At 56.3% G+C, this 24,125-nt stretch overlaps 1 protein-coding gene and 1 non-coding gene across 8 annotated transcripts; one reads left to right on the top strand and one right to left on the bottom strand.

The window, feature by feature from the left end:
• IQANK1 (IQ motif and ankyrin repeat containing 1) lies at positions 1 to 24,052 on the bottom strand. Of its 7 annotated transcripts, none has more exons than XM_039911737.1 (13): positions 23,777 to 24,051; positions 8,605 to 8,723; positions 5,939 to 6,103; positions 5,596 to 5,772; positions 4,757 to 4,882; positions 4,487 to 4,626; positions 4,240 to 4,294; positions 3,904 to 3,975; positions 3,646 to 3,793; positions 3,109 to 3,205; positions 972 to 1,106; positions 629 to 757; positions 1 to 505 (listed from the first exon to the last, which is right to left on the bottom strand). In XM_039911737.1, exons 1-13 carry the CDS (start codon positions 24,000 to 24,002, stop codon positions 313 to 315), a joined length of 1,782 nt encoding a protein of 593 aa, XP_039767671.1. In that variant the 5' UTR covers positions 24,003 to 24,051; the 3' UTR covers positions 1 to 312. The 7 variants fall into 7 exon arrangements, with proteins under 7 accessions (XP_039767671.1, XP_039767669.1, XP_039767668.1 ...); XM_039911735.1 differs by having other exon boundaries at positions 3,109 to 3,202; positions 3,904 to 4,029; XM_039911734.1 differs by having other exon boundaries at positions 3,904 to 4,029.
• Positions 18,590 to 18,726, top strand: LOC114811660. The gene has a single exon (XR_003759356.1). It is a non-coding gene; the product is annotated as a small nucleolar RNA SNORA7 (small nucleolar RNA).
• Positions 24,053 to 24,125: the final 73 nt, after the last annotated feature.

A 24,125-nucleotide genomic window follows, 5' to 3' on the forward strand; every position in this document is an offset into this window, starting at 1 on the left:
TTTTGTGTTCAAGGAAAATAAAATTTACTTTACATTTTATCCTTCCTTTTGTCAGTCTCCCCCCACCCCGGAGCCTGGCTGCTCTCCCCCTGCCCCCCCAATGGGGGAGGTGGGGAGGGGCCTGCAGGAAGCAGAGTTGCCATCACACCAGATGAGGAGCTCCACGGGGATGGAGGTGAGGGGTTGGTAGGTGCCAGGGAGAGTCTGACTGGCGGGGCTTTGGTGCTGTGGGAGAGGGGGAATCGTTCCCCTCGCCTTCCCCCCTTCCCCCACCAGAATCCCCGGGTGGCGGCCGGTGGTCCGGTGGGCCGTTTACTGGCACTGTGGGGTGCTCCCGCGGGCCCCGGGGGGCAGGACCCACAGGGGCAGCAGGGCCCGCAGCTGCTCGTCTGGGGGCTGCCAAACCTGGGTCAAGAAGAACAGCTTGAAGCCACAGATCAGGGCAGCTTGGAACTTGGGGGGCTCATACTCCGGCCCGTCCTCCGGCCGCACCAGTGACAGGAACCTGCTGGGGAGGGACCATGGGAGAGAGGGGCCAAGGGAGGGGCGGAGCGGGGACCCCCGGCCTGGTGACTTGCCAGGAAGGGGGGGTTTCCCCCGCAGCGGCCCCTTCGAGCCGGGCCCCCACCTGTCCTGCTCCAGCAGGGCTTTGGTCAGCAGGGCATCAGCCAGGCCTGGCTCCACGGCCTCCAGCTGCCGCTTCACGGCCCCAAACATGTCCACTCGATGCATGTCCAGCACCAGGGGCTTTCCATACCTGCGGCCAGAGGAGGCTCAGGCTTGGGCTCTCCCCGCTCCCCCTGTTAGGGCCCTGCCCCGACCCAAGTTTCCCAAGAAGACCCCCCCCACCCCCCACAAGGGCTCCTGGCAGACTCCACTTCCGCCCGAGAGCTCACAGTAGGCCCCATGCCCACCTGAGGGCTTCCGGCAGGTCCCTCCCCTATGTGAGGCCCAGCAGGCCCTGCCCTCACCTGAGGGCCCCCAGCAGGCCCAGTCGCAGCGGCTCCAGCCCCAGTTGTGCAGGGTTCAGTGTGTCCAGGTAGTTTGTGTCTTGGTAGCGCAGAAAGATGGCAGCCTGGCCTGAGGGGTCGATGACCAGTGGCCACCTGAGAAGAAAGAGTGGCACTCTCACCAGTCAGCCTGGATCTCCTCACCAGGGTCTGTGGGAGCAGAGGGAGACCTGGAGGCAGGGAGATGAATCATTCAGTCAATGGTATTTATTGAACACTTACTGTGTGCAGAGCACTGGACTGAGCACTTGAGAAAGTAATAATTATGGTACTTGTTAAAAGCTTACTATGTGCCAAGCAATGTTTTAAGCGCTGGTGTAGATACAAATTCATCAGGTTGGACACAGTCCCTATCCCATGTGGCGCTTACATTCTTAATCCCCATTTTCAGATGAGGCAACTGAGACCCAGAGAAGTGAAGTGACTTGCCCAAGATCACACAGCAGATGTGTTGCTGAGCAGGGAAACTAATGTCCAAAACTGAACTCCTCATAGTAAAGACACCCAAACCCTGCCTTCCCTGTGTCTTCCCCATCACTTTAGATAATGCTATTGTCCTCCCTATCTCACAACCCTGTAACCTTGGCATTTTCCTAGACTCGCTCCTTTCATTCCACCCACATATCCAGTCTATCACCAAATTCCATTGGTTCTACCTTCATAACCATCACTGAAATGGAGTAATAGAGAAACAGCATGGCTTAGTGGAAAGAGCATGGGCTTGGGAGTCAGAGGTTGTGGGTTCTAATTCCTGCTCTGCCACTTAGCTGTGTGACTTCAGGCAAATCACCTAACTTTGCTGTGCCTCAGTTACCTCATCTTTCAAATGGGGATTAAGACTGTGAGCCCCACATGGGGCAACCTGATTACCTTGTATCTACCCCAGCTCTTAGTACAGTGCCTGGCACATAGCAAGTACTTAACAAATGCCATAATTATCATTATTATTATTAAAATTTACCCTTTCCTCTCCATCCAAACTGCTACTATGCTGATATGAGCACTTATCCCATCTTGACTAGTGCAGTGACCTTGCTGACCTCCCTGCCTCCTGTCTCTTCCCCCTCCAGTCCATATTTCACTCTGCTGCATGGATCATTTTTCAACAAAAACGGTCAGCCCATGCCTCCCCTCGCCTCAGGAACTTCCAGTGATTGCCCATCCACCTCCTCATCCAACAGAAATTCCTCACCATCAGCTCCCTCCTACCTCACCTCACTCACCTACTACAGCCTAGCTTGCATAGTCCGCTCATCTAGCACCAGCTCACTTACTGTGCCCTGATCTCATCTATCTCATTGCCGACCCCTTTCCCACATCCTCCCCCTAGCCTGAAACTCCCTCCCCCTCCATATACTCCAGACCACCACTCTCCCTACCTTCAAAGCCTTATTTAAATTACATCTCAAAAAGGCCTTTCCCAAATAAGCACTGTCCCTAGTCCCTGTCCCACGCCCCCTTTGGCTCCCTCTTCCTTCTACACTGTCTTTGCGCTTGGATCTGTGACCTTTGGACATCTGATATTCACCCCACTCCCAGCCCCACAGCACTTATGTACAATCTTTAAATTATGTTTTATCAATTATTTATATCGATTTTCTCCTTCTCTAGACTGTAAACTCATTATGGGCAGGGAACGTGTCCGCTAATTCTGTACTCTCCCAATCTCTTAGTACAGTGCTTGCACATAGCACTCAAATATTGATTGATTGATTGGTTAAATAAATTAGAGATATGGACATAGGTGCTGTGGGCTGAAGGTGGGGCGAATTTCAAGTGCTGAAAGGGTACGACAACCAAGTGTGTAGCGCCGCAGAAGGGGGAGGAAACCAGGGAAAAAAGGGCTTAATTGGAGAAGCTGTGGGAGAAGGGGTTGTGGGAACAGGGGGAGCACTGGCAGCAGGGAGAGTACTGGGAGCTGGGGAGCAATTAATGGTATTTATTGAGTGCTTACTGTGTGGAGAGTGCTGTACTGTGTTTGGGAGAGTCAAACACAACGGAGTTGTTAGATACGTTCCCAGCTCACAAGGAGCTTATAATCTAGAGGGGTGGTTGTACGGGATGGAGGGGCGGTTAGGGGAGAGCAGGGGCTGCTCACCGCCCCTCAGCCTGGATCCGGCCCCCCACGTCACGCAGCAGCACATCGTTCAGCTCCCGCACGGAGCAGTACAGTCGTGGTGGTTCACTACTCCCTGCTGAGAACAGAGACCCTCATGTCACGGAGACCCTGACCCCTGCCCGCCCCTCTTTATCGTCGTTATCATCATCACTATTATCGTTATTATTACTATATTTGTTAATTGCTTACCATGCTTACAAGCACTCTTCTAAGTACTGGGGTAGATACAAGTGAATCACATTGGATACAGTCCCTGTCCCACATGGGGCTCACGGTCTAAGCAGGAGGGAGTGTGTCTTAATTCCCATTTTACAGTTGGGGAAACTGAAGCCCAGATAAGTCAAGAGACTTGCCCAAGGTGCCACAGCAAGCAATTGGCAGAGCTGGGATTGGAACCCAGATCCTCTGACTCCCAGGCCTGGGCTCTGAATCCACTAGGCCATGCTGCTTCTCCTAGCTGAATTTGAAGACTGCTGGTCCCTGCCCCCACTCTCTTCCCTCCTCACTGCTGCTCACCGTCCTGCCCGTGCTCCTGCCCTTGCTCCTCCTGCCGGTGCTCCTGCCCCTGCTCCTCCAGCTGCCGCTGGGCCAGGCTCAGGTTTTCCTTCGTCTCGGCTGCCTCTAGGCACAGTCTGTCCAGTTGTTCTTCCACCTCTCTGACAGCCTGGGGACGGCAGCACACCCAGCCCGCACTGCTCACGGCAGGGACCCCCGCCACCCCATCCCCAGCGGTCAGCAGATGGGGGGCAGGGTGCTGGGGGTGCTGAAGCCCACCTGCAGGGTCACCTTCCCCATGGCTGTCGACTTCTGCTCTGCCGTGCTATGGGCTGCCATCCTCTGGTTCAGCTGTCGGTAAGCCTGCTGCAGCTGGAGGGGGCTGGGACTGTGGAGGCCCTGGGGCTGCGCTGGGGGGGAAGGTGAGGGGGCAGGGGGGCACGAGGGAGGGTGGGGGCACTGAGGGCTCACTGGATTAGGAGGTTCCCCTTCACCTGCCCCTCCACTGCCCCTTGGCCCCTCAGCCTATCTATGTCCTGTCCAGCCACTGGGCAGAGCTTAGCCCTGACTGGGCAGGGTTGAGAGGAGGAAAGGAGAGGGGAGGCGTCTGCTGACCTCCTGGTGGCAGCGTCTCTGTTCATCTTCCAGCTGCTGGACGGTCTCCCGCAACCTGCAGGAGGAAGAGACAGATGGATGGGATGAGGGGAGGGCGGTGCGGGAGCCAGGCTTCCTGGCTTGAGCTGAGGGATGAGGGCGGGGCCAGGATGACCACAGGAGGTTATAGGGGGATGGGAGAGGGGGATAGGAGGGCCTGGGTACTCGGGATCCGACCCCACCCCCCAAACCCTGGCCAGCCCCTCACTGCCGTATGTTGGCTTCTCTATGGCGTTGGTCCTCCTGGGCCTGGCGCTGGTGTTCCGCCTCTATCTTGGCCAACATGGCCTCTGTGAAGCTGATGTCCCAAGCCTGTAGCACGTCCACCATGCCGGCTGCACTGGCCACCTGAGTCAGACCCGCTCAGCAGGGTGGGGCCCGGGGGGAGGTGGGGTGCGGCGACCGGGGTGACCCGGGCCTTCCACCACCCCTGGACCGTCCCATCCAAGTCTCCCTTCCGCAAGTCCACCCACCTCACCTGCACCGGGGTGCTGCCGTCGGCAGCGAATAGCCGAGGGTCGGCCCCGAGCTGCAGCAAGGTCTCCATGGCGGCCAGGTGCCCCGCAAACGCGGCTCGGTACAGGGGCGTCCGCCCAAAAGCACCCTGGTCCCACAGCAGACTTCAGCTCCCACCCTAGGGTCGTCCCCATCCTCCCTCCCCGCTCCCCCCCAACACTGGTCCAACCCTACCCTGCGCCCCGCCACCCTCTGCCGCCAGCTGGGCAGAAGGGTTTGAGGGGAGACGGCCCCAGGATATTGGAGCCAGGGCTGGGGCCCAGCCCTAGGGCCACCTGCATTTCTGATAGTTTGGGGTGCTGGACGGCTGGACGGAGGGCCTGCCTGGCTCCTTTCCCAGCCCTTTCTCTTCCAGGATGAAGCCCATGTTTCCAGCTGGGCCAGGCTCACAGCTGGGAGGAGGGCTGGTGAGTGGAGGTGGGGTGTGTGGGGACAGGATGGGGGCATGAGGTAATCTGGGACCACCACAGGTTACATCAGCCCCCCCCCCAAGACCCTGCCCCTCCCCAGCTCACACAGGCTTCCTTTTCCCAGCCTCTCTTCCCCTGACCTCTCCCATGCCCTTCCCCTCCCCAACTCACACGGGATCCCTCTTTCCCTGCCCTTCTCCCCCAAACCCCTCCCATGCCCCTGCCCCTCCTTGACTCACAGGAGCTCCTCCTCTCCCCGGCCCCTCTCAGCCGCCCCCTTCCCATCTTTGGTCGTTTTCCCCCAGCCCGGCTCCTCCAGTCCGCCCTCCCTGCTGGGACCACGGGTCCACACCCCGGCTCCCGGTGATCACAGCCGCACGTAGTCCCTCACCCTGCAGTTGGGGTCGGCCCCTTGCTCGACGAGCAGGCGGATGGCGGGGGCGTGGCCGCCGCTCGCCGCCTCGGACAAGGGCGTGTTCCCGTGGATGTCGGTGCAGTTGACCAGGGCCAGGTGGTGCTGCAGGCCCCCGGCCGTCCCCACCCCGGCCCGCAGGTCCAGCTCCGCTACCTGGGTGGTCCGGAAGCCAAGGGGCAGATGGGAAGGCCGGCAGGGGGTCCCGGTTCCGCAGGGGCTGAGGTCCAGGGACAGGGCCGCAGCTCCAGCCTTCCCCAGCCCAGCCACTGTCCTGTGACCCCCGGCCCTCTGGGCTCTCCCGGACCCCTGGACTCCTCACCTCTCTCAGCACAGCTGTGATCTCGCTCACGTCTCCGTCAAATGCCGCCTCCAGTATCCGCTCTTTTCGTAACTGCTCCTCTCGCTGCTTTCTTTGCTTTTCTTCTTCCTCTTCCTGCGCCCGCCTGGCTTTCTGCCGTTCCCTCTTTACCACAGCAAGGAAGGCCTGGAGGGGCAGAAGGCAAATGGGTCAAAGGTCAGAAGCCCCTGCCGCCCTCCCCAACTTGGTGGCAAGATTACTCTTCCCCCAGAGGGGATTTCGTGGTGAATCAAGCATAATAGATGGGATCCTTTTTTTGTGGTATTTGTTAAGCGATAACTCTGTTTCGGGCACTGTACTAAGCACTGGGATAGATACAAGCTAATCAGGTTGAACACAGTCCCTGTCTCACATGGGACTCATAGTCTTAATCCTCCTTTTACAGATGAGACAAATGAGGCTCAGAGAAGTGAAGGCACTGGCCCAAGGTCACTCTGCAGACAAGTGGCGGACCCGGAATTAGACCCAGGTCCTTCTGACTCCCAGGCCTATGTTCTCTCCACTAGGCCATGCTGTGCCTACCGACCCGTGGTTAGGCATCGATCAGTCTGTCGGTGGTATTTATTGAACATTTTTTGTGTACTGAGCAGGGTGCTAAGTGCTTAGAAGAGGACACTAGAGTTGGTAGGCACGATCCCTGCCCTCAGGTGGCTTCCTGTGTAAATGGCATGATGTTACTTGTTGTTGTTATCTTATGCTGTCAAGTCTTATCCAACCCACAGCGGTGCCATGAACACATCTCTCCCAGAACACCCCACTTCCATCTGCAATCGTTCTGGTACTGTGTCTGTAGAGTTTTCTTGGTAAAAATACAGAAGTGGGTTTACCATTGCCTCCTCCCGTGCAGTAAACAAGTCTCTGCTCTCGACTATCTCCCATGCTGCTGCTGCTGCCCAGCACAGGTGAGTTTTGACTTGTAGCAGATTGCCTTCCACTCGCTAGCCGCTGCCCAAGCTAGGAATGGATTGGTAATGCCTCTGCTTGACTCTCCTTCCTGTAGTCGAGACTGGTAGAGGACTGGAAACTCACCAGGTGTGACCCCCAAGAGGGCTTGATGTTAGTAGGATACCAAAAGGGTTTCTCGGCAAATGCAAGAGGAGTATGACCAAGAGAAAATGGGTCTATGTTTTAGTAAATGACCATGGGACTCTGGATTCTACATTGACCTTTACACTCTCTCGCTCTCTTTCTCTCTCTCATACATACACGCATGCTCGCAACACACACACACACTCTCTCTCTCTCTCTCTCTGATGGGGAATCCTGCCGTTCATGGTTTAAGTCAAATATACATTTGCTACTATTCAAACTTTAAACACATGGATAAAGTGAGTGGCACTATTCCATTCAAATTGTACAGTTTGGTTAAACATAGTATTCCATCTGAGATTATGGTAGACAACAGGACACAATTTAGTGCTGAATTCAAGAAATGTTCTTTGGAATACAACTTGCTGTAGGTCTGGGCTACCCTCAGTTCATAGGGTGAGCGAAAACAAGGTTAAAATGGTCAAAGGATTATTTTCCACAGCAGTAGATTCCAACTGGGCCCCAACTTGGGGTCACTATATTATCACTCTGACACCCCCTCCCCAGCCCCCCCGCCTTTGGACTGGCTAACTCGGCAGAGCCCCGATTCTGGAAGCAAGTCCGAACGAGGCATCCAAATACACTGGGACAGAGACTGGACGGGAGGGCAGTGGTAGAGCAGGGTTACGGGAAAGCGTGGAGAAGACGCGGGTTGTGCCAGACACCGTCCTCCTCCTGGGTTGCCTGGATTACAGAAGGCGGAAACGGTGAGGAGGGAGGGGGGTGGCTGCAGAGAGGGGGTGGGGGGTGGGGGAGTTGGGCTGGAAGAGGCCTCAAGGCCTGTGGAGGTCAAGGACAGCCGGGGGTGGGGGGACCTACAGGGAGGGAGAGGAGTAAGGGCTCCAACTGAGACAGTGGTGGTGGAAAGACACTGTTTTGGAGAACGGGGCTGGGGATGAGATTGCCATTAACGCCTCCGGTGAACAGCCCCTGGGATTTGGGATTTGAGGAGTGGGGATGCTGGCCCAGGACTCCTGAATCTCTTCCTCCTGCCCTCTCTTGCGCTCACTTTTTTTTTTAGAAATGGCATTTGTTTTGGCTTAGTGGATAAAACATGGGCCTGGAAGTCAGAAATTCATGGTTCTAATTCCGACTCCACCCTTTGTCTGCTGTGTGATCTTGGGCAAATCATTTCGCTTCTCTGTGCCTCAGTTCTCTCATCTGCAAAATGGGGATAGAGTCTGTGAGCCCCATGTGGTGCAAGGGACTGTGTCCAATTTGCTTGTATCCACCCCAGTGCTAAGTACAATGCCTGGCACATAGTAAGTGCTTAACAAGTACCATAATTATTATAATTATTATTAAGCGCTTACTATGTGCCAGACACTGCACTAAGATACAAGTTAATCAGGTCAGACACAGTCCCTGTCCCACGTGGGGCTCACAGTCTTAATCCCCATTTTACAGATGAGATGACTGAGGCACAGAGAAGCAGAGTGACTTGTCCAAGGTGACACAAGTGGTGGAGGTGGGATTAGATTTGGGTTCTTCTAACTCCCAGGCCAGGGCTGTATGCACTAGGCCACACTGCTTCTCACCTCCTTCTGTAACTGGTCCATTGCCGCTCTGCAAGCTGCTTGCTCCTGCTCCTTCCGGGCCAGCGCCCTGCGGAAGGCACGCTGGAGAGTAAGGGCAGCCTGCTCTTCCCGGCTCCGTTCTATGGGGGGTAGAGGGGGAGATGGGGTCCGGAGAAAAAGAAAATGTGATTAGGTAGGACCAGGACTGCAAAGAACCTGCATGGCCTAGTGGATAGAGTACCAGCCTGAGAGTCCTTCTGACCTGGGTCCTAATCTCGGCTCTGCCACTTGTCTGCTGTGTGACCTGGGGGAAGTCACTTCACTTCCCTGTGCCTCAGTTCCCTCCTCTGTAAAATGAGGGTTAAGACTGTGAACTCCATTGTAGGACCAGGACTGTGTCTGACCCAATTTGCTTGTAACCATCCCAATGCTTAGTACAGTGCCTGGCACGTAATAAGCACTTCATAAATGCCACAATTATTATTAGAGAGACCCTCTCCCCTGACCTAGTGGGACCTGGCCCATAGAGGCCTGTCTAGCTGGAAGAGGGATCTCTCAGAAAGAGAGAGAGAGAGAGCGAGCGTCCTGTCTCCCGCACCAGATTCTGGTGGGATAGGTTCCTGGAGGGATAGGGATCATGCCTTCTTGGTTAAAATTAATATTGTTCTAGAATCTCTCTTGGGTATAAATGTTTTTGGGTTTTTTTTAGCTTACATGAACAGTTGAGATATCACGGGGAAGCAGGATGGTCTAGTGGAAAGAGCACGGGCCTAGGAGTCAGAGGACCTAGGTTCTAATTCCGACTCTGCCACTTATCTGCTCTGTGACCTCAGATACGTCACTCAGATTCTTTGAGCCTCAGTTCCCTCGTCTGTAAAGCGGGGATTAAATCCTATTCGTTCCTAGTTAGACTGTGAGTCCCGTGTAGGACAGGGACTCTGTCTGAACTGATTATTTTGTATTTACCTCAGTGCTTAGTGCAGTGCCTGGCATGTGGTAAGCACTTAACTAGGATCATAATAATAATTACCTATTAGGACTCAGGTCTAAACCCAGCTCCTCTGCATACCTGCTGTGTGACCTTGGGGAAGTCATTTAGCTTTTCTGTGCCTCAGTTCTCTCATCTGCAAAATGGGGATTCAATACCTGTTCTCCCTCATACTTAGACTGTGAGCCCCATCTAGGACCTGATTATCTTGTATCTCCTTCAGTGCTTAGTACAATGTTTGGCACGTAGTAAGCAGTTAACAAGTATCATAATAATAATTATTATCTATTAAGACCTGGGTTCTAATCCCTGCTCTGTCACGTACCTGCTGGATGACCTTGGGCAAGTCACTTAACTTCTCTGTGCCTCAATTCCCTCATCTGCAAAATGAGGACTCAGTCCCTGTTCTCCCTCCTCCTTAGACTGCAAGTCCCATGTGGGACTCGATTATCCCCTATCTACCGCAGTTCTCAGAAGAGTGTTTGGCACATGGTAAGTGCTTAATAAATACTATTTGCATTATTATCTAGGAGCTTTTTCCAGGGGTTAAGGCTAATTTCCAGACAAAGGGCTTGCCCAATCTGAAAGATGATTTGTGATTTCAAAGCCTATCCCCCTAAGAATTCTGCTCTTCTGACTTTTCCCCCACACCCCTCCAGGTCTGATCAATTAATCAATTATATTTATTGAGCACTTTCTATGTGCAGAGCATGTACTAAACACTTGCAAGAGTACAATATAACTGCTGGTAGGCACATTCCCTGCCCACATTGAGTCTTACAGTCAAGAGGGGAGGTTGGAGACATTAATGTAAATAAATTAATTATGGATATGTATGTATGTGCTGTGAGCTGAGGGAGGATGTGAATAAAGGATATGAATCCAAGTATAAGAGCGATACAGAAGGGAGAAGAGGAAATGAGGCCTTAATCACACAGTAAGCACTCACTAAATACACTGATTGATTGATTGTCAGGGAAGATCTTTAAGAAAAGGAAAGGAGGGGCTAGTCAGAGAAGGTCTCTAAGAAGAGGAAAGGAGGACCTAGACAGGGAAGACTTCTAAGAAGAGGAATTGAGGGCCTGGTTTGGGGAGGCCTCGAAGAGGAAATGAGGGCCTAGTCAGAGAAGACCGAATCCCCAGGAAGAGACATGCAGACTTGGGGATGCATTCAAGCACGTACAATGGAGGGTCCCAGGCCCCTACAATCCCACCTAGAAACACAGCCATGGTGGGAGACTTGGGTTCCCGCTGATCTACTGGGTGGGGCCGGGGAAGGGGCCGGAGCCCAGGGCCCGCTGAGCTCCCAGCTCTCCTTGGGCGCCCCTGCCACCGCTCCCATCCCGGAAACCCCAATGCCTGTCTCAGCCCAGCCGGCTGCTTCTTGCCCCCAGGGTGGATCTTGAGGCCAGTAGGGGTTCTGGGAGTGGGTCTAGTTCCTGGCTAGAGTGTGGAACGGCAAGGATGCTGATCTGCTCCTCTCTGCGGTTCTGAGCGTTCCAAGCTTCACGAGTGCTCCGAAGCTTCTGGCCAGGAGCGACGGGGCTGGGAGCGGGAGCAGTGGGGTCTCCCATTTCTCCGATAGAGGGCCAGTCCCCCTTCCCCCTGTCTTGGGGCAAGGGGTGGGGGCTCACTTCTTCTGAATCCAGTTTAACCAGTTCCTGCTGCCACCCACTGGCTGGACTGTGGATGGCTCCCTTAGCCCCCTCGCCACTTAGAGGAGAGGGTAGAACTCCAAGTGGAACTGCCCTGAGGGGGAGGAAGGTATTTGATAAGCGCTTACTATGTGCCAGGCACTGTACTAAGCGCTGGGGTGGATAGAAGCAAATTGGGTTGGACACAATCCCTGTCCCACTTGGGGCTCGCGGTCTCAATCCCCATTTTGAGACCCAGAGAAGGAAGTGACTTGCCCAAGTTCACCCAGCAGACAAGTGGCGGAGTTGGGATTAGAACCCATGACCTTGTGACTGCCAGGCCCGTGCTCTATCCACTACGTCATGCTGCATGAAGGGAGGGAGAGAAGCACAGTGATGGGGGGTGTAACTTGGAGCCAGGGCCTCCAGAATGCCAGAGTTCCAGGGCCTGCTGTCCCCTCCTCTCTGCCCAGCACCGCTCCGGAAGGCCCCAGTGGTTGGGCATTCCGACAGAGCATGCATGCTCGCCTGTCCCTCTAATTATCTGTTCCCAGGGATTTACAAGTGGACACAGCTACACGTTCTGACCTACCCTGCCCTGTTTGGGAGAAGGGTGGGCAGGAGCTGGAGGCCACAGGTGGCGGAGTGGGGAGCACAGGTCTGGGAATCAGAAGGTCATGAGTCTAATCCCGCCTTGGCCACTTATCTGCTGTGTGACCTTGGGCAAGTCACTTTATTTTGCTGCACCTCAGTTACCTCATCTGGAAAATGGGGGTTTAGTCCATGTCCCACATGGGGCTCACAGTCTGTGTCCAACCTAATTTTCTTGTATCCACCCCAGTGCTTAGTACAGTGCTTACTAGCACATAGCGCTTAACAAATACCACAGTTATTATTAGAGGGGCATCTGAGCTGTGCACAGACAGCTGAGAGGGGTTGGCGGCGGGCAGGGGGCTCTACGGGTCTGGGGACCTGATTTGGTGGACTTTCGCTCCATAGGTGGTGACCAGATGACTCTGGATCGGTCGATATCCTGAAGTGCCCACCCTCCCTTTCTTGACTGTGGAGGTAGGGGGAGAATCAGCCACAGTGCCTGGTGGGGGCGAGGGGGGGGATCAGCCATTCAGTGCCCTATCTTTTTCCAAGATGTGAAACACCTTTACGGGGTGAGGAAGCCTCTGGCAGGCCAGCACAGTGGAGCCTCACCAACAGAGCCCCTACCCAGATCCCACCTACCCCCCCGGGGGTTCCCTCCAACCCTGCTGGGACTTGCCTTCTCCTGGGGAGTCCCCCCCAAGCTCCCCCGGGGGACTACCATTTACTGGCTCGGTTTTATCCCTGAAGGCAGGGCCTATCTACCAGAGGTTCTCCCCACCGTCACCCCACCTTCAGCCGGCCAGGTTCAGGTCGAGGGCCAGGTTCCCTCCCCTCGGCCTGGAGTCAGGAAGCAGATGAGCGTAACAAGCCGGGGCAGCGGGGAAGCCGGCCGCGCTCTGCCGCCAAACCGGCTCGGCAGGAATCCCGACCGTCAGCCGTGTTTCTGGAGTCTCCATGACTCAGCGCTAGCCGGGGGGGGGGGGGGGGGGGGAGGGGGCTTGGGGGGGGTGCTTGGGGCAGGGGATACCCTCCTCTCCAGCTTTTCTGGTGGTCTGGGCTCCAGGGCCAGCTGAACACCACCACCAGGCAGACCGGCCCACCAGACTGCCGGATCTGCCTTGCCTGGCTGGGGGTCTTGGGGCCCCAAACCGCCCAGCCCAAGTTTAGCTAGGAGAAGACAATCTACAGAGGGATGGAAAAGCCGGCTTGGGCTGGGTGGGGGGAATGACGTCCTCCTCGTTGAGGGCCCAGGGGGGCACAGGGGTTGGAAGGACCAGGAAGAAGGACAAGCCAGGACCCATCCCCCCTCCCTCTTTCACTCCTTCCCATCCTGCCCATTCCCGCCCAGGCAGACAAGGCCTGTGAGGTTCCTGCCCGGCTAGCTGGGGCCACCAGACCTCACGGGCAGTCAGCACAACTCCCTCTGCCTGGCAGGCCAGCGGCCCCAGGACAGGACTCAGGGACCGGCGGGCCGTGGAGGGAGCAGCCCCCCACCCGGCGGGCTCGGTGGGCGGCCTGCCTGGGGACAGGTCCAGACACGTTGCCGTCGACAGTGAGAACCCGGCTTTGAGGGTTCCCTCCCCACCTCGCTCTCCCGGTCTAGGAGACGGAGCCACGGGCCCATAAAGTCCCCGCCGTGCCTGCTCGTTAGTCACCGGCCAGGGGCTGGGGCTCCCGCCGCCGGGCTGGCTTCCCATAAACCATCCGGCCCAATCCCCGGGCCGGCCCAGGGAGAGCCCGCCCGCCGGCCTCCGCCACTACAGGGTCAGGGGAGCGGCTGGAGGCTGCTCGGGGCAGAGGGAGGTGTGGGGCTCTCCCAATCGGCGTGTCCCTAGGAGGCGAGGCCGACCTCTGAGCCTCTCCCCGGCTGCCTCTCTTGGCGCTCTGGGGCCAGGCCGGGAGCTGCGCCTACTGTCTGGAAACTCCCGGGCCGGGCCTGGGCCTCTCCCCTCCGCTGCCGCCGGGTCTCTCAGGCCGGGCCTCAGGGAGCTCCCGCTGGCCTAGACCATTCCCGCTCTAGGAGGGACTTCCTCAGCAATCCCAAACCCCGGACCGGCGGATCGCCAGTCGCTCCCCGTCTCCATCCCGGGCATGAGCGGGGCCCACGGGGCCGGGGACAGCGGAGTCGAGTCCGTGCTGGGAGGCCGGCGGGCCAAGCACCAGGTTGGTCGGCGGGATCTGAGGGGCCGTTAGCAGACGGGTCAACAGGAAGCCATGTCCGGGAAGCGGGGCCGACCGCGCAAGTCCCACGCGAGGAAGCGCGGGGAGAGGACTGCCAGGGCCAAGGGGCCGAGCGAGGCCCAGAGAGAGGAGCCGGCGGCCAGCCGGAGCCGGGGCCGCGCCCAGGCCCCTCAGTCAGAAGGTGTCCCCGACCGGATGGAGGTCGAGGCCCCAGCCCGGGCCCAGGGCGGGCAGGAACGTGGGCCTGGGGATGGGGCCGACGGGAGAGACCATGTGACCCGGGAGATTACACCCTTGCTGGACCATCCCGGGGAGTCGGAGCCAGAGGTGGCGGGAGCAGGAGGCGGCGGAGCGCAGGAGTTGGTCCCAATGGCCACTGGAGCCCCCGAGGGACACAGCCAGGGGCCGCCTGGCTGCTTCGCGGGGCCCGAGCTGGAACAAGAGATGCTGAGGCTCCAGGAGGTGCAGCTGTGCTTGGAGCGGGAGCGGATCCTGCTGGAGGAGCGGAAGCAGCAGATCCAGATCCAGATCCAACTGGAGGAGATGCTCTGGCCAGGGCAACTGGCTCCAGTGGCTGAGGAGCAGTGGCTGCAGCAGCTGCATCAGCAGCAGGAGTGGATCCAGCTGGAAGGGTTGGAGCTGGCCCTGGAGCTGGAGCAGCTGAGGGGATATGACTTCGTGGAGGAGGTAACTGGCCGGCGGCGAGGGGCTGGGGGAGCGGGGAGGCAACAGGTGGTCGTCCGGCCCCGGGTCTCCCCAGTTTTGCTCAGCAGCAAGGCCGGCGATCCCTGGGGGAGGATGAGCATCATTCGGAGGCACACACTGGGCTGCCTGAGACACAGGGAACCCCTCTGGGGGAGGCTGCGGACACTTGGTCCCCAGAGGACTCACGGGGATGACTAGATGCCATTTGCCATGGGGAGCTCAGCTGTTCCCTTGGTTGGAGATAGGGCACTGGACCAGTTGACTTGCGTGCCCTTCTGGATCTAAATTCTACACACACACACACACACATGCTTAAATGGAGACACCCCCCCCCCCAAAAGGATGCCCACAGACCCCTCTGAGACAGAGCTAGGTCCTGTGAAGAGTGTCCAGATCACAGGTGGGTGGGTCAGGCCTAAGTGCCATCTTTGCAGATGAGGTGGGCACCTTCAAGGGGAAAAAGCCTGGAAGGGAAACTGGCCTTGAAAACTTATGCCAGAAAGCTGCCGTTCTGAGTCTTTTCAGCCCTGACTGGAAACACTCATATCCGGTCAGAGGCCGTGAGGCTCAGTGTCGGGATCAACAAGCCATGGACACCATGATCCCTGACCCTAGTGGAGTAAGGGATGGCCAGCTGAAGGACAGGGCCACTCGCCCCAACTGTCAGCCCACTCTGGAGAAGGCGGGGAGAGCCAGCTCAGGAGAAGCTGGGGGCTCTGCATGTGCTTGTGTGTGTGCTTGAGAGTGCATGCATGCTCAGGGGTCTTGAGTCCACATTGTTTACCTCAGTCTGTTGTTCTGCCACTCTCTCTGCCAGTGGTAGTCCCAGGAGCAGACCTGGATATGGGGAACAAGCCGGAGCCCTGGCTCCCTCTGACTGGCCCCCTCTGACCAACCCAGTAACGGCAGATTGTCCCCCGCCAAAGAGAGAACATTGCGGAGAGTTGAGGGCCAGGACCAGGAATTGCTCAGTTAGTGGTTGGAAGCTTAGAGCTTCACCCTAAGCCAAAGGATGGGGTTTGAGGGGTGACGGGGGACTCTGTGGCTCCTATATGGAGGAGGTGGGGCTAAGGACTCAGCTGAGGGGTCTGCAATCCCCCTGTGGGTTTGAGGAGATGGTGGTCGGGGGGTGGGGGGGGCGGTGTTCTCCCAGGCCCAGGGGGCATGACTCAGAGTCCAAACAGAAACAGTTTCTCGTTAAAATGTGGAAATGACAAGGAGAAAATGACCAGTCTCTTCTTCCGGCATCTTCTGGGGCCTCTTCCTGTAGGCCCTGAGCCTTGTTTACACTCCCCATATCTACCCTGGAGAAAGCACTGCCAGGTGAGTCCCAAAAGGGGCTGCTCAACAGTATCTACACTAGCCGGTATGGCCATAGCCACGGTCACGTCTACTCAGGCCGGAGCAAATTGGGTAGATAGCCAGAGACCCTGCTGACAGCCTGCCTCTCCAGCCCGGGTAGGCACTTCCTCTGGGTCCCATGGCCAGGTATCCCAGGCTTCCCCCCTCTCCTTGCTGGTGGTGAGAATCGGTCATGGGGTCTTAGATTCAGAGATGGAGACAGGAAGGGTGTCCAGAGGAGAAATTGACCCTTGACCTTTCCAGAGGCGTACCGTTTAAGCTAACCACTTCTTTTAAGTGGAAAGCCCCAGATATTCTTGGAATCTTCCAGATAGTAATGATAATAATGATGGCATTTGTTAAGCGCTTACTATGTGCCAAGTACTGTTCTAAGCACTAGGGTAGACACAAGGTAATGAGGTTGTCCCATGTGAGGTTCACAGTCTTAATCCCCATTTGGCAGATGAGGTAACTGAGGGCACAGAGCAGTCAAGTGACTTGCCCAAAGTCACACAGCTGATCAGTGGCGGAGTCAGGATTAGAACCCATGATGTCTGCCTCCCAAGCCTGTGTGGTATTTCCACTAAATCACACTGCTTCTCTGGGCATACCTCACACTTTCCACCTACTTGGAGGAGAGGCTAGGTTTGCCTGAAACCCTAACCTACTGACCCTTGCCTAAGGGAATCCAGTAGCATTTTGAGATGGGGGAGGATTGTGGCCTAGAGGAAAGAGCGTGGGCCTGGGAGTCAAGTGGGGGACCTTGGTCAAGGCACTTCTCTGTGCCTCAGTCCTCTCATCTGTAAAATGGGGATAAGATACCTACGCCAGTGAGCCCCATGTGGGACTGGGACTGTGTTTATCCATTGCCATTGCATCCCCCACAGTGCTGGGCACATAGTAAGCGCTAAGCCATGGTTGTTGTTCTTAGGTGAAGGAAGAGGGAGATGGAAATCAGAAACCCACCATCCTGTGCCCAGGCAGCTCAGATCCATCTGTCTCTGCACCAGCTTCCTCATGTGAGCAGGCAGTCCCCACCTCCCGGGCGTGGCCCGGCTAATTGAGATTGTGCGGCGGCGCTTGGAGATCTCTGAGGCACGCGGGCCTGTGCTCATTATCCTCATTATCATGGAGGCTCTGCTTCAGCTGTTTGTTTGGGTGACATTGGCTCTGCCCTTTAACCCATAGCCGCAAACTCTCCACACCCCACCTGCCCCACCCTGTCCCGTAGCCCCTGGCTACATCCTAGCCCCCCGTCCCGGAGAGGTGGGAGTCACAACCGTACCCCCTTTCACCTTTCAGCTTGGTCGGGGGGGGGCAGGAGGCGGGGGAGCACAGGGCAAATGAAGCCTCTACAGGTCACCTGAAGGAGGAATTCCAGAGCTTGGGGGGTAGTAGCCGAGATGAAGGTATTTATTGATCGCCGCTGAAGTCAATGCACTGTTTGTTCTAAGTGGAGGGGGAAGTAGCATGGCCCAGTGGAAAGAGCACAGGCCTGGGAATCAGGAGACCTGAATTCTAATCCTGGTTCTGCCAAATCCCGACTCTGCGGCTTGTCTGCTGGGTGACCTAGGGCAAGTCATGTAACACCTCTGTGCCTTGGTTCTTCATCAGTACCAGTTCTCTCCTTCCCTTAGAGTTTGAGCCCCATGTGGAGCGAGGATTGTGTCTGATTTAATTATCTAGTACTATCCCAGTGCTTAGTACAGTGCTTGGCACAGAGTAAGGGTTTAACAAATACCACAATTACTACTATTACTACAACAGAAGCATAAAACACATTCCCTGTCCATAAGGAGCTTACACTCTATCAATCAATCATATTTATTGAGCACTTATTTGTTTGCAGAACACTGTGTTAAGTGCTTGGGAGATAACAAGAAAATAACAAGAAAATAACAACGTAACAGAGAAATTCTTTGCTCACAACGAGCTTACCGTCTAGAGGGGGAAACAGACTTGTATATAAATAAATAAAGGATATGTACATGAGTGCTGTGGGATTGGGAGGGGGGATGAATAAAGGGAGCAAGTCAGGGTAATGCAGAAGGGAGTGGAAGAAAAGGAAAAGAGGGCTTAGTCAGGGAAGGCCTCTTGGAAGAGATTTGCCTTCAATAAGGCTTTGAAGAGCAGGAGAGTAATTGTCTGTAGGATATGAAGATGGAGGGCATCCCAGGTCAGAGGCGGGATGTGGCTGAGAGGTTAGTGGGGAGATAGATGAGATCGAGGTATGGAAAGAAGGCTGGCATTAGAGAAGCAAAGTGTGAGGGCTTAATAGTAATAGGAAGGCAAGGAGGGGATAAGGTGATTGAGTGCTTTAAAGCCGATGGTAAGGAGTTTTTGTTTGATGTGGAGATGGATGGGCAACCACCAGAGGTTCTTGAGGAGTGGGGATACATGGCCTGAACAGTTCTGTAGGAAAATGATGTGGGCAACAGAGTGAAGTGGACTGGAGTGGGGAGAGATCGGCGGCTGGGAGGTCAACAAGGAGGCTGATACAGTAATCAAGGTCGAATATGAAAAGAGCTTGGATTAAAGTGGTAGCTTTAATGAGAGATGGCTCCTCTCAGGGTGGCACTGGAGAGTTTCCAGTACTCTACCAGTCTTGGCTATGGGAAGAAGAGTCAAGCAGAGGCATATCCATTCCATTCCTAGCTTGGTCAGTGGCTAGCGAATGGAAGGCAATCTGCTACAAGTCAAAACTCACCCGTGCTGGGCAACAGTGGCATGGGAGAGAGTTGAGGGTGGAGACTCAGGTTTACTGCGCTGAGGGAGGCAATGGTAAACAGCTTCCGTATTTTTACCAAGAAAACTGTACGGATACACTTTCGGAACGATTGCAGATGGAGAGTGGGACGTTCTGGGGTAGATGTTTCTGTGGTGTCGCTATAGGTCGGAAATGACTCGACGGCATAAGACAAGCCAAGGTAAGTTTGGATGGAGAGGAAAGGACGGATTTTAGCAATGTTGTGAGGGTTGAACCGACAGGATTTAGTGATAGATTGAAAATAGGGGTTGAATGAGAGAGGAGTCGAGGATAAAGCCAAGGTTATGGGTTTGTGAGCAGGAAAGAATGGTGGTGCTGTCTACTGTGATGGGAAAGTCAGGGTTTGGGTGGGACAATAAGGAGTTCTGTTTTCAAAATGTTAAGTTTGAGGTGATGGCAGGACATCCAAGGAGAGATGTCTTGAAGGCAGGAAGAAATGTGAGAGATCAGGACTGGAGATGTAGATTTGGGAATCATCTGCCTAGAGGTGGTAATTGAAGCCATGGGAACGAATGAGTTCTCCAAGGAAGTGCATGTAGATGGAGAATAGAAGGGGATCCAGAACTGAACCTCGAGGGACACCCACAGTTTGGGGGTGGGAGGCAGAGGAGGAACAGACCAAAGAGACTGAGAATGAGCAGCGGGAGAGATAGGAGGAGAATCAGGAGAGGCTAGTGTCAGTGAGGCCGAGATTGGATAAGGTTTCCAGGAGAAGGGGGTAGTTGACAGTGTCAAAGGCAGCTGAGAGGTTGAGGAGGATTAGGATGGAGTAGAGGCTGTTGAATTTGGCAAGAGGGAGATCACTGGTGACTTTTGAGAGGGCACTTTCTGTGGAGTGAAGGGGTAGAAAGCCAGATTGGAGGGGGGTTGAGGAGAGAATTAGGGGTGTGGAACTTGAGATAACGGGTGTAGACAACTCGCTCAAGGAGTTTGGAAAGGAATGGTAAAAGGAAAATGAGGTGACAACTGGAAGGATCCATGGGGTTAAGGGAGGGTTATTTTAGGTTGGAGAGATGGGCACGTTTGAAAGCAGTGGGGAAGAAGCCATTGGAGAGCAAACATTTGCTGTTGGCGGTCAGGGAGGGAAGAAGAAAGGGGGCAAGTGTTTTGGTAAGGTGCAAAGGGATGGGGCTGGATGCGCAGGTGGAAGGGGTGGATTTTGAGAGAAGGCAGGAGATCTCCTCTTATGACAATGCTGGGAAAGATGGGGGATTTGGAGAAGGGGTGGGAGGAAAGAGGGACTGGGGAGGGGCAGGGAAGATTTGAGGGAGATCACACCTGATAGTTTCAATTTTCTCAATAAAGTAGGTGGCCAGGTCAATGGGGGCAAGAGATGGGGGTGGTGGGAGGGACAGTGAGTTTGAGGAGGGAGTTAGATGGGTGCAACAACTGACCAAGGCAATGGGCAGGGGTGTCTAAGGATGGAGAACCACTTTTGCTGGGCAGAGTTAAAGCACGCAAGGATAAACTTCAAGTGGATGAGGTCGGCCTAGATTTCCGCCAGCAGCATTCTGCGGCTTGTGCTCAGGAGCGAAGGAAGAAGACTGTGGAGGTGATCCAGGGCTGTGGGTTAGTGGCACAAGACTGACGAAAGGAGAGGGGAGGGCATATTCCCAACCCCCTTAGCTTTCCTCTAGGTTGAAACCTTGGAAATTTGGGAGTTTCTGGGAGAAAAGGGGAGTAGAGAGAGGCCACCCTCTACCCCTCTATCTGTAGAATCACTGTCCTGGAGCCCAACTCCGGAAGCCCACTCCTATCCCTGGGTCTCTGAGGCTGTATCCCACCAGATCCACAGAGATTGGTATTCCTCTGCTTCAGTAGTTGGGCCAGGCCTTACCCAGGGTAGACACGGGCTGTGGGCTGACCATGGAGGCTCAGCCCTGATGTGGGAGACAGCTAAAGCCCTGTTGTGTGTGAGAGGACAGATCCAGACCCCGGGGTGAAGATGTATGTGGACATGTGAGCCCAGAGGATGGGAGGAAGGGACAGACATGAGCATGATATGGGTCACAAAGACCTTGGATGACCTCCCTACTACAACCTTGGCAGGGCCATGCTGAGGGCTGTCTTCTTGGGGAGAAAGAGGAGGGAATGACACCATGTGGCCTGACCCTGGATGGCACGGATGGGGCTCGTGGGCCCAGCCAGAGCAGTGGGCTGACACGGATCGGGAGAGAAGGGGGCCGGCTGGAACAGTGGACTGTCATAGACTGGGCTGAAAGGGGCCAGGGCAGTGTGCTGACCCAGATGGGAGACAAGGAGACCAGCCAGAGCAGTGGAATGACACCGACGGGGGTGAAGGGGCCCGACCAGAGCAGAGGACTGGCCCGGACCAGGGTGAAAGGGGCTAGATGTAAGCAGAGGACTGACACAAATGGGGGTGGAGGGGGCCAGCTGGTGCAGCCGGCTGACTGAATGGGGGCTAGGGGGCTGACATGGATGGGGGTGAAGGAGGCTGGCTGGAGCAAAGGACTGACCTGGACTGGGGTAAAGGGGGCCGGAGCAGCAGACTGACACAGATGGAGTTAAGGGGGCTGGAGAATTGGACTGATGAGAATGGAGGTGGGGGGGCCAGAGCAGTGGGCTGACATGGATGGAGGTGTGGGGGACCGGCTGGAGCAGTGGGCTGACCCCGAGGGGGACGGAGGGGGCCGGTCAGAGCAGTGAGCTGACATAGATGGGGGAGAAAGGGGCCAGAACACCAGACTGACACACACAGAGAAGGGGGCTGGGCGGAGCAGAGGAGTGACACAGGCTGGGGTGGAGGGGGCCAGCCGGAGCAGTGGGTCGACAGGATGGGGTGAAGGGGGCCACACAGAGCAGTGGGCTAGTACAGAAGGGGGTGGAAGGGGCCAGAGCAATGGGCTGACACCGATGGGGTGAAGGAGGCTGGCTGGAGCAGTGGGCTGACACAGACGGGGGTGAATGGGGGTTGGTGGAGGAGAGGTTTGACATGGATCGGGGCGGAAGGGGCCAACCAGAACAGAGGACCGATCTGGATTGGGGAGAAGGGGGTCAGAGCAGCGGCCTGACATGGACGGGGTGAACGGGACTAGGTGAGAGCAGAGGACTGACAAAGACGGGAGTGGAGGTGGCCGGCCGGAGCAGCGGGCTGACAGAATGGGGGCAACGCGGCCTAAGTAGTGTGGGCTGACACGGATGGGGGTGAAGGGGCACAGCCGGAATAGAGGACCGACCTGGAGGGGAGTGAAGGGGGCTGGAGCAGCGGGCTGGCAAGGACAGGGCCGACAGGGCTGACCAGAGCAGTGGGCCGGTGATTTGGAGAACAGCATCAGGTTGTGATGTAAGCCAACCCCGAGGAAGTGTGTTAGAAAGGCAGAGGGGCAAGGGACGAGGGAAAATAAGCATTCATTCATTCAATAGTATTTATTGAGCGCTTACTATGTGCAGAGCACTATACTAAGTGCTTGGAATGTACAATTCGGCAAAAGATAGAGACAATCCCTACCCATTGACGGGCTTACAGTCTAACTGGGGGACAATAGCAATAAATAGAATCAAGGGGATGTACATCTCATTAACAAAATAAATAGGTAATAAAAATATATACAAATGAGCAGACAAGCACAGTGCTGAGGGGAAGGGAAGGCAGAGGGGGAGGAGCAGAAGGAAAAGGGGGGAAAAGGGGGCTTAGCTGAGGGGAGGTGAAGGGGGGGCAGAGGGAGCAGAGGGAAAGGGGAAGCTCAGTCTGGGAAGGCCTCCTGGAGGAGGTGAGCTCTCAGTAGGGCTTTGAAGAAGGGAAGACAGTTTGGCGGAGGTGAGGAGGGAGGGCATTCCAGGACAGCAGGAGGACGTGTCCCAGGGGTCGACGGCAGGATAGGCGAGAACAGGGGACGGTGAGGAGGTGGGCGGCAGAGGAGTGGAGCCTATGGGGTGGGCAGTAGAAAGAGAGAAGGGAGGAGAGGTAGGAGGGGGCAAGGGGTTGGAGAGCCTTGAAGCCTAGAGTGAGAAGTTTTAGTTTCGTGCGGAGGTTGATAGGCAACCACTGGAGGTTTTTAAGAAGGGGAGTGACATGCCCAGAGCGTTTCTGCAGGAAGATGAGCCGGGCAGCGGAATGAAGAATAGACTGGAGCGGGGAGAGACAGGAGGAAGGGAGATCAGAGAGAAGGCTGACAATAATCCAGCCAGGAAATTATGACAGCAAAGCGGACCTCGGGCACCGGTCCTTATTGCCCCTTGCCGAATCTATGTTATGCCTGCAGCCCATGTCTCGGGCCAGCGTGATCACGGTCGGTCTCATCCACCCTGCCTCGGGCTGGGTCACCCTGTCCACACTGCCACGGCCAGGCCTCGATGAGGCCTAACTCCCTCCAGACGAGGCCGTCCCATCCATGCTATCCTCCTGGATCATCCTGTCCACCCTGCCCTATTTAGATAGATCCATCTTTTCCAATCCCTGGACCTCACCCATCGAGCACAGGCTAGGTCCATCCTATACACAAAGCCCTGTCCACACCGCCCTGTCCGCCTCACCTCAGGCTAGGTGGGCCATCTTCTCCATACCTCAGTCCAGGCCCACCCTGTATACACCACTTCACCTCCAGCGGGGTACAACCCTGTCCACACAATCTCGTCCACCTCACCTCAGGCCAGACCTGCCTTGTCCACACCACCCCATCCACCTCCCCTCAAGCCAGACCGCCCGTCCACATCACCCCGACCACATCATCTCTGGTCAGGCCCACCCTGTCCACACCACCCTACCCACCTCGCCTAGGGCCAGGTCCGCCCTATCCACACTGACCCCAGATGGATCCATCCCCTGTGGATTCGAACCCCCGGCCCGGTCCACCCTGCAATCACCATCCGTCTACGCTGCCCTGGGTGGGGGTCCTAGGGGCTGGAGGTAGGGGTGGCGGGAGGCTGGACATCCCACAGAGGGTCCCTGGCAGCCAGGGGCGGGGAGTTTAGGGGTCGTGGGGGCTAAGGGTCAGGGTAGCCGCTGGCTGGACATCTCACCGGGGGTCCCGGGTGGGCGAGAGCGGGGACGGGGAGGCACAGCGGCTCTCGGGACTCCTTTCCTGCAGTCGCTCATCGTGCCCGGGGCCGGCCGGGCACCAGGTAGACGCCGGAGGGGACACCCACCTGGCCACAACGCCCCGCCCCGTCCGTTACCTAGCAACCGTGGCCCTCCCGGAAACGGCCAGAGCCACGGGGGGGGAGGCGGGGGCACCCCGGAAAGCATTGCCCTGCGCCCGCCCTGGCCCGGGCAGGGGAAGAGAAAGGGAAAGGGAGAGGAGAGGGAGAAAGGGGAGGGGAGACGAAAGACTAACTTCGTTGTGGGCAGGAATGTGGCCGTTTACTGTTA

This window comes from Ornithorhynchus anatinus, chromosome 4, assembly GCF_004115215.2.
Source record: "Ornithorhynchus anatinus isolate Pmale09 chromosome 4, mOrnAna1.pri.v4, whole genome shotgun sequence".
Taxonomy (NCBI): Eukaryota; Metazoa; Chordata; class Mammalia; order Monotremata; family Ornithorhynchidae; genus Ornithorhynchus; species Ornithorhynchus anatinus.